The sequence below is a fragment of the Pinus tabuliformis genome, chromosome 8, assembly GCF_031772625.1.
Source record: "Pinus tabuliformis cultivar Carrire ecotype Pingquan chromosome 8, CPIR1, whole genome shotgun sequence".
Lineage (NCBI taxonomy): Eukaryota > Viridiplantae > Streptophyta > Pinopsida > Pinales > Pinaceae > Pinus > Pinus tabuliformis.
The window spans coordinates 1,220,503,223-1,220,512,571 of record NC_142294.1 but is presented as its reverse complement, the minus strand read 5'-3'; the positions used below and the strand labels follow the sequence as shown (position 1 = coordinate 1,220,512,571).

Here is a 9,349-nt window from a genome sequence, read left to right as displayed (position 1 = left end):
TTTTTAGTTTGAATAATTTCAAATTACTATTTTAGTCTTCAGACTTTCATATCCACTATTCTGCTTAGTACTAGTCAAATTCTACAATAATGAATGATGAATTAAAATAAATGTAGATTCTAAACTAGTGAATCGTGAATTTAAATCAATGTAAATTCTAGAATGATGAATGATGAATTTAAATCAATTTGTACAATATTTTACTATTTCTATTTCATTGAATCATCTATGATGTATGAATCAATGTATTTCATTATTCAATTTGAATTTCAATCTTATATGTACACCCCTATGTCACCCTGTCCCCCTTGCATTTCCCTAAAATTCGGAGGTGCTTCCACATGCCCCCTATGCATCCTCCCATCCCAAAATCTTGGTAGAACATTATGGAAAAGTCTTGCTAGGTGGACCAACATTAAGGGTGTGCGCACAAGTTTTGGATGTTGCAATCCCAAAAACCATTGTTTGATGCATCAAAATGGCTCTAGAAGGTTCCATAAACCAATTTTGTTAAATTGGGACCTACCACTAAGATAGGCCTTGCATGCTAATTCTTTAAATTTTTCCACCCAAAAAGTAACAAAGTAGATTATGGCAAATTGTATGATGACCCAATTCAGATCAACCTCATGAATTGGTCAACTCAGATAACACTAATGCAATAAAATTGATAGTAGAAACAAGTCAAAATGTGGAATAGATGGAAAGTTGGTCCTTTGCATTCCAATCCTCTAGATTCTTCATTGACGCATACTACATCAAATGGTTTAGTCTCAAGAAAATTAGGGAATAAAGACACATGAGTTAAGCATTCAAAGACAAAGGTTGGACTTGCAAGTTACTTCACCTCATTTGGCAGCATAATTGTTGATAAACTTGAGCTCAAGTTTGGTAAAAGACCTTGACATGGGATAAGAAATTGGAGATGACTTGAATCTATGAACATGGTTTCATTCTCCTTTGAAGGAGGAAAAATCAAGAGCTTTTCCATCGCTACAAGGTGCAAGAGGACACATACCAACAATATGACATAATCGGTGCTTTTAATAGACTTCTGGAATTGAAGGTGAAATCCAATATAATGAGTAAATAAGCTAGAAAAGTGAAGATGCTCATAATAGGAATCAAGTTGAACACCTCACATACAAGACATATTTATATAAGAAAATGCAAGTCCTGACCTTTAATATGTAATCAACAAGTGGAATTTTAATTGAGGGTTTCCCAACTCAAAAGAAAAGTTGATTGGGCTAACCTAAAAATAGATATGCAAACTTTTACTGACATGTACATATATGGCCTAAAGTTGACCTTTATAGACCTTAATTTTGAGAAGGATTGGAAGGGCACCAAGCTAAGTATCAAATTGATTGGGAGGTGTCACCCTTTTTGAAAGGACATTTGATGTAGAAGTCCCACATATCAATATTTGAAGGAAGCTTAGAAGGCCCTCTTGCATGTTGATAAGACTTCTTGAAGAATCTATACACCTTAGAGGGAGACTTGGAGTGTTACTTGTTTGACTGTTGGAGGTCCATACATTGTTGAAGGGCCTTTAGAGGTTGGATGTTGTGGGTTGAAACCCCTCTTCCCTCATTTATGGAAGTGTCCCTCTCTTTGGAGGCTATTTGGTGTAGACTTTTGTTCATGTGGGTTGAATAGCCCAAATTGCTTGTATTTTAGAATTAATTGATTAGAGAAAAGGGTGTTTTGCCCTCCATAGGATAGATTAGGGGATTCTACTTGAAATATTAATTTCAAGTAGAAAATGGGCTTCTACTTGAAAAGGGTGGTTTGCCCTCCATAGGCTAGACTATGGGATTCTACTTGAAATATTATTTTTTTAATGTAAAGGAAGTTGAGCATCTATTTATAAATAGAGATGCACATCCTCATTATTTTCTCATGGATGGATTTGTGGTAAAATCTCTTAGCTAGTTTTAGAATCTCTACTATTTGTCTTATTTTCTAGAAGGTTGTGGAAGCATGACTAACAGTGTCTCATCGAGGAGATGATTTTGTGGATGACTTTTTAGGTTACATGAATTTTCATGGCAAGGGTTTATGGATGCAAATGGTTTCTTGAGTAACTGGTCTCTCTAAGTCTTGTTGGATTTATTTATGGATGTATTAAGTGCAAATATACTTATCTAGTGGTGAGGGTGCATTCACTTTGTATTGTTCTTGAATAGATCTATTTCTTCAAACTCTAGGAAGATATCTAGTGGAGGATCTTCCCTTCAACTGTCGCAAAGCTTGTAATAGTACAAGGTAGATCTTCTAGGGCTTGTAGTGGATAACCCTCAGCATCACCCTAAACTGACTTACATTTCTTCAAAGGAGTCCTTAGTTGATTCCATATGCCCAAAAAATACCAATACACTATTTTTTCAACATTCTTTCTGCAGCAAAGTAGCTTTATAAATCACTTTCTCACAACAATTTCACATGGACAAGATAGGGATGCAAATATACACTACACTTGTCTCGAGTAACAAGAATTTTTCTCTCTATGGGACAACACACATTCAATAATAGGTGTCTATAATAATATTGGTTTGCCAAGCTGTGAGAAGTCAGAATTTTGCCCTCAACATTGTAGACAAAGACTTCCTAATTGTCTACAATGGGAGTGTACAGCCTTTTGAAAGCATTTCACATTCTTTCTTGGGGGCAGGGGATAACAGATATCTACTCCTAGAAGTGTCATAAACAGCACAACAAAAAGCTTCCACACAGCAGTATTGAGAAACAAGCCAAAATAAAGGCACACTCTATACGCACAAACACAACACAATTTTCAGGGTTAACATGGTACAGACTCCACAAGCCTACTTCAGCAACAAACACAAGATAGGGCACACTAACCACTTGGTTGAACAATTAAAATGGCCACACTAAAGCTTTTCCTTTTTCCAAATTTATACTTGCACACATCAATATTAGTGGTGGAATTCCCTGGAGGGTAGAACAATATACACAGCAAAAATATCTTGCTGGCAAAGCTATCTCGAAGTAAGCACCTGTGGGTTGACACACACACCTAATAACATGCAACTGTTCTTGTAAACAAACAAAAAAGAAACTAAAAATTGTAGGAATTATACTTTAGAAGACACAAAAAAATAAAATGCTCAGAAACTCATTCTCGCCTTATAACTCAAGCGAATCAAAATTTGCAACATGTTTCAAAGATTATGTTAACTCAATTACTGTCTCATACCTGCAATGAAATATGAAAGAAATAATTTTAAATTTTATGAGAATAAAATATCCTTCCTTAATGTTTTGGCCTCCTAACTGAGTAAATTTGAAAGATTACACTATCAGGGAACGTACTTTATGCAAGCTCGCCACACAGTTCCAAAAACTCTGTGCAAATTAAGGAACAGTCGCTGCTAACAATGTCTAATGTGTATTAGAATTTCATTAATGAACACATGGAGTCCAACTTTACAAATCTGAATCACAAGTTTTCTTACCGCATTGGTTACTGAGTTTCTGTTTGTTTAGAATTTGGGATTTCATAATCGTATATGGAGAATAATGTGTCACTGCTGATAAATCAAAGGCTGCTGTAGCCCATAGTTCCTGTAGAAAAACTTTTCAGGCAAAATAGCTAAGAGATTAAACTATGTTGCTAAATGGCAGGCTGGTCTCAGCCCTAGACAGTGAGCATTACTCTTTGGAACCATTTTATCCGAAGGTCGACTTCAAGGCATTTGTCAGATTTTAAATTATTTCTTTAAGACATTTTTGTACTAAATCAACGGCAGGTCTTTATCTGACATTGTAATTTCTGCTAATAATAATAAAAAAAGAAACAATTTACAAATGAAACAGAAAAAAGAAAAATCAACAAGTTTAAGAAATATCTATAGCAAGCAACGCTCTTTAACTAAGGGAAGCTATGACTCGCTAGAGGTTGTTGAAGGACTCGGTACATGAAATTTCGGAGTTACTAGAAATTAGTTTACCAGCCAATTTTCCTTCTCCATAATTCTATACAGGTCCTTGCCCACAAATAACATAACAGGTGTATTTGTAGAATGAATAACATCAGCAGAAAGTTTCTAAATATTGTGTGGTATATGACTGCTAAATGCATCGTTATATTAAATAGTGTGGCAATACTAGTTGAATAAGTCTCATAAAAATAGTCACATTGGATAAGACTCGTCTAAATTTAGTGTTTAGCTATTTGTCATGGTTAATGTGATGCAACGCTAATAGTTACAACCTCATGCTGTCCTTCATCCCCAGATATATCAACCAGTAGGCGTGGGACAACACATGGGATGTGTCACTAGTTCAGTGATCTGAGTTGCTGCATGTGACCATCATGTCAGACATGCCCCGCATCAAAGTAGGTGATTTGCGTTTGATGTTCCTATGAGGTCTACTTGATAAATAAGGTATCAATGTGTTATCATAACGGGAATCGTAATTCTAACCAATCTCGTGATCCTCAGGAGGGTTCCCCTAGAGCTGATTAGAGCTGATTCTTTATGAAGCAAAAACATCTAGTAAAGTTTTCATAATCCAGAGAGATTAGCATTTCCATCCTTCTCCTTTTAGCAAAAATGTTGTGGGGTGCATTATACACTATTGTTAATACAAGTCAGAATACGAGATGGAAATTTTTTGGTAACATCTTGGTAGATGAAAAGCCTGAATGAACTTGCCATTTTTTGAAAAATGAATTCTCACGTATAAGTCTCTTTGTTATGCTGTTGAATCTTGTGTTTGCTACGTTGGTGGTGAAAAAAAACTATTTTCGTGATGCGACGTAAGCATAAAAGATAGATCACTTTCAGAGGAGTTAGGTGGATTCTCGAAGAATGGTTTCAAACTTAAAAGTGCATAATTTAAATTGCAAATAGATCAGCTAGACCTATTGAAATAATCTTAAATAAAGATTTGGCAGAAAAAGATGTCAAAATGAATTTTGAAAAAGAGGTCTGATCAAAGATGGACAGGTGAAACTTTAACTTCTATGACAAAGGCGAAGCTTATTCTACACTTTTGCACCATTTTAGGAAAGGTCCCTAATGATCAACCCATTGATAATAGGGTCAAAGGCAACAAATTTGAACTAATTAGGAGAAAGATTGCTTTCGCCCTACCAAGCCCCTTAAAATCCGAGGCTGCTGATTCTGATCCGTTAGGCTCCTAGAATGTTTTCCAACATCCTAAAGGGAAGAACATTTCTGCAACAGATCCTCTCAAATGTGTGCATAACTACTACTAGATGTGGGACTAAAACAAAATTATAAAAAGAAAACGGGAAGAATATATTTACTATTAGTTAAAACCCTAAAAGAACAAAAATAGCAATGGTTCTCATCCCTCTTCTTCTGTTTTTCAGGAAAACCTCAAAGGAAAAACCCCAGGCAATTTACCTCATTTTGCTGATGGTACCTAGTGTAAACCTGTGGTGTTGATTACGGCTCCTGACCGGATACGGACATCAAGTGAGGCATGCAATAAAGGCAACCAACACAGCGGAATGACCCCAAATTCCCATCCCTCTTCTATGTGGATAGTCACCTCTGTTGTCTCTTACCCTGAATGTAGGGTTTGATATACAAATAGCCATTCGGAAGCACCAAACATGAAGAGGACAAACTTCCTATGAATATTTGTACGACGAAGACTCAATGAGGTTCCAACCACATTGGGACAAGGGAAGGTGCCAACGCATTGTGGCCTTGTCCTGCATCAGAAATTGTTGCAATGCAATATTTTGAAGTTGTGGCTAGGGTTCTATTTTACAAAAAGTACGGTTGAAGTGCATCTTTTACCACCATCACTGGGAATGATCTTTGATAACAGCAAAATAATTCATTGCTATCAACCATTTTTCATGGGGAAAGAAACAGAGAACCTTGACAAAGAGAAAAAATATGCATGGGAGTCTTGCTTAAATTCAACTCAACATGGCAAAAGCAAACTAGAATTTAAAATGTGTTTTGATTCCAGTTATCCGGCTGATCAGGAAACAAGCAATTCATGCCACTATAAAGGATATTGTAATTTGAAAAGTCCCTACAATTGCCTATTCGATTCGAGAATTTACTTTCACAAGGTAGCCATAATTCAAAATTCAGACAATGTAAACATTTTACATCTATCCTTGTCCGAATTTAAAGGGAGGAACAATGTATGATAGTTGTAAAATTACTAGCAAACAACAGATTCTCTGAAGATGAGAGTTTCAACTTTCTTCCTTCGTCTTTCAAAAATGTGTTACCTGATGAAATCCAAGAGGCCATTTCTGCACAATATCTTGCAATAATGCTTATTGACTGCGATTGAGATGGAAAATAGTAAGGTGACAAAAATAAAATCCCTGACCTGGAATGACTGTGTCATGACCTAGCATGATTATCTTCTATATATAAATGCTCACTCAATACTCGTGAGCTAGAGGGATCACACGGCACAAAATAATGATGATCCCTTGGTTAATGTACTTGAATCTCTTTCACTGAATAAGATTATAAGAATGATGCAATGCAATCCAACTCTAACCAATCAGAAACCACATGCATTTTCTTTTCTTTCGATAATATCGCGATCAACAAGCTTACCACTGTAAATTTCAAGTAACTTTGTGGTACGACTCACGAGGACTGCACTTCACATGTTTTTCTACGAACCATCACCCATTTAAATAAAGCGCACAAGTCAGACAAGGAAGAATCAAGATACATGGAAGGTTGCATTCAGTTATTGACTTCAACATCTTGTGGTGAGGCTTGATCCTACACTCCAAACTGAAAGTCAGGACCAGAGGATATGCCAATGATTTGTGGCCTGATCAATCATGTATCAAAATTGTTGCAATGCAGTCTTTTGGAGTGGTGGCTAGGATTCTATTTTACAAGAAGCATGATCGAAGTGGATGTCACTCTACTACCACTAAGAATGGTCTTTCCAGCAGCAACAAAATTCGTTACCACAAACAATTTTCCGAGGTAAGGAAACAGAGACACTTAACCAAGCACAATGAGAAAGCATGAATGAGAACTTTGCTTAAATTCAACTCAGCATAGTAAAAGCAAACAACTAGCATTCAATGTTTAGTTTGTATTTAAGATATGTGTTGTTTCCAGATAACTTTTAAAGATACGACTGATCAAGAAATAAACTATTGATGCCACTGTAAAGGACATCAGAATTTAAAAAGTCACTTATATTTGCCTATAAGATTTGGGTATTTAGTTTTCCAAGTTAGCCATTATTTAAACAGCAAAAATTTCACATCTATAATTGCCAGTGCCACAACTAGAAGGATATTGCTAGCAAACATTGAATTCTCTGGCAATGAGAGTTTTTTCATTTTTTGAATCTTTAAAAATTGTGTTCCCTGGTGCATTGCAAGAGATCATTTCTTGAAGATTTTGTTCCAACTGAACATCCTTCCATAATGCTTGATGATTGTGATGTAAAAGTAAACTAGCCAAAGAAAGACCCTGCTCAACATGATTATCTTCTATATCTACTAATTACTAATGTGGGCTAAAGGGATCACACGGAGTCATAACGGACTCAGGATCCCTTCTCATTCAATATATATAGAGCAACGGAATGCAATCGCCGAATCAGAATCCTTGAATTTATAGTCTTTCGAACAGGTCATTGTCATTGGATAACGTCAATATCAACAGACTTGCCACTATAAATTTCAAGCAATTTTGTGGCATAGGGACTCGATTTCACATACTTTTCGAGAAACTTACGCTCACTTAGACGAAGCGCAGCACTGAGACTAGAAAAACAATTTAAAGGTTGCATTGCACTTATAGATTTCAATACCCTGTAACGAGGCTTGATTCTACACTCCAAACTGAAAGATAGGAGCAGAGATTGCCTCAAAACAGTTTTTGCAGGAATCCCCGCAATATGAATGAAAAATTCCACGTTTTTCTGCACCTTATCCGTAGAAGTTACTAGTATGCGTGGTCCCTTCCGAACAACCTCCTTGACCTCATCTTCCGAGAGGCCAAAAGTCGCAAAATGCTTCAATTTATTTTCCAAATATTCAGGCCCATTATGATTAGCCAGAATTTCAGGTGCTCGTTTCACAACCTTGGAAACATCAGCCTCTGATCCGAACAGGTTTTGAAGATATTGGATGTTGGGACACAGAGTTTTATCTAGACTGCTGCCAAGCAGTCTCTGTAAGCGGGCAATGGCATTTAAAGTGAAACCCAACGTTTTCATTAACTCAAACTTGGGTTTCAACTGCCGATCAGCGTTTAGAGTAAGAGTAACTGGGTTGCTAATAATGATTTTTTTTACCTGGTATTCTGTAAACCCTGAATCTCTCAGGAACTGAACCGCTTGTCGGGCAGTATGAGTGGACCTGCTACGGACAAAGGCTGGCCTTGATATGAGGACTGTTGAGAGCTCAGACTGGCAAAACCCACATTCGTTTAGTAAGAAATAGGCCATGGGGCACGTACTCTCCGCTTCTGGGTAGCCTGTGGTCCGGTCATTTCCACCAGCAGTAGATGTCGATAGCAGGGATAGTTTTAACAAAACAATCCGTGGAAATGGTGGGGATAATGTTGCAGAAACGGCTGTCGCTAGGTGATGAAGAGGAGATCCGAAGGATGAAGCAAAGTACCTGGAGAACATGGCTATTGCATAAGAGATGAAATTAGGGATTTGTACAAAACAGCTGTGAAGGCTCTCGAAAACACAGTGCTTAAAAAGACCAAGCTGTGGGAGGCTGTACTGAAAGCATTCAATAAAAATGGGATTAACATAGAAAAACATAAAAGTTATGAACATATGCAAGTCTTATAATTAAAAACATACCTAATCCTCTTCTGAAATGGTAAAAGATAGGGTACATTGCACATGATTGCGTCCAGAAAATGGCTGAGAGAATATAAACTTCTTTGCAACATCTTTGAGGGCAATCAAACATTTGCGGAGGGACAATGTTTAGAGCATAAGTTGAAGAGTGTTGATAAGCATGTTAGCGCAGGACAATGACGGGACAATCATGTTTCATAAATTATTTTTATGAAACTTTCCATACGATCACTTTTTAAAGGCAAAGTAAAAGAATATTTACAGGTTATCAAATCTTGAGCATTAAGATTGGAATTCCAATATATTCAGGTAATTATATTTGAAAAAGGTTAAACTTTTTTTTATGTAAATTTTTTTCATGAAAATTTGATGAGATAATTTTCATTGAGGAGATTGTTTTTGTTTCTAGAAATAAACTCAATCTATAAATAGTTATTCTATCTTATTTAACTCTTTACTTATTAGTTCAAGGCAGAACTCTAGCAATCTATTTGCTGGTTGACAACTGTTAGTTTAGCAT

At 36.4% G+C, this 9,349-nt stretch overlaps 1 protein-coding gene across 3 annotated transcripts; it reads right to left on the bottom strand.

The window, feature by feature from the left end:
• Positions 1 to 7,210: 7,210 nt before the first annotated feature.
• Positions 7,211 to 8,984, bottom strand: LOC149239789 (uncharacterized). 3 transcript variants are annotated; one of them, XM_089367196.1, is made up of 2 exons: positions 8,830 to 8,975; positions 7,211 to 8,635 (listed from the first exon to the last, which is right to left on the bottom strand). In XM_089367196.1, exons 1-2 carry the CDS (start codon positions 8,919 to 8,921, stop codon positions 7,648 to 7,650), a joined length of 1,080 nt encoding a protein of 359 aa, XP_089223322.1. In that variant the 5' UTR covers positions 8,922 to 8,975; the 3' UTR covers positions 7,211 to 7,647. The 3 variants fall into 3 exon arrangements, with proteins under 3 accessions (XP_089223322.1, XP_089223321.1, XP_089223323.1); XM_089367195.1 differs by having other exon boundaries at positions 7,214 to 8,648; positions 8,830 to 8,984; XM_089367197.1 differs by having other exon boundaries at positions 7,216 to 8,745; positions 8,830 to 8,973.
• Positions 8,985 to 9,349: the final 365 nt, after the last annotated feature.

Bases quoted from the DNA above. Each gene is read 5' to 3' on its own strand.
- LOC149239789 (XM_089367195.1), bottom strand. From the start codon at position 8,941: ATGTTTGATTGCCCTCAAAGATGTTGCAAAGAAGTTTATATTCTCTCA. The intron at 8,649-8,829 runs GTATGTTTTTAA...CTTATGCAATAG, and splicing joins CCATTTCAGAAGAGGATTAG to CCATGTTCTCCAGGTACTTT.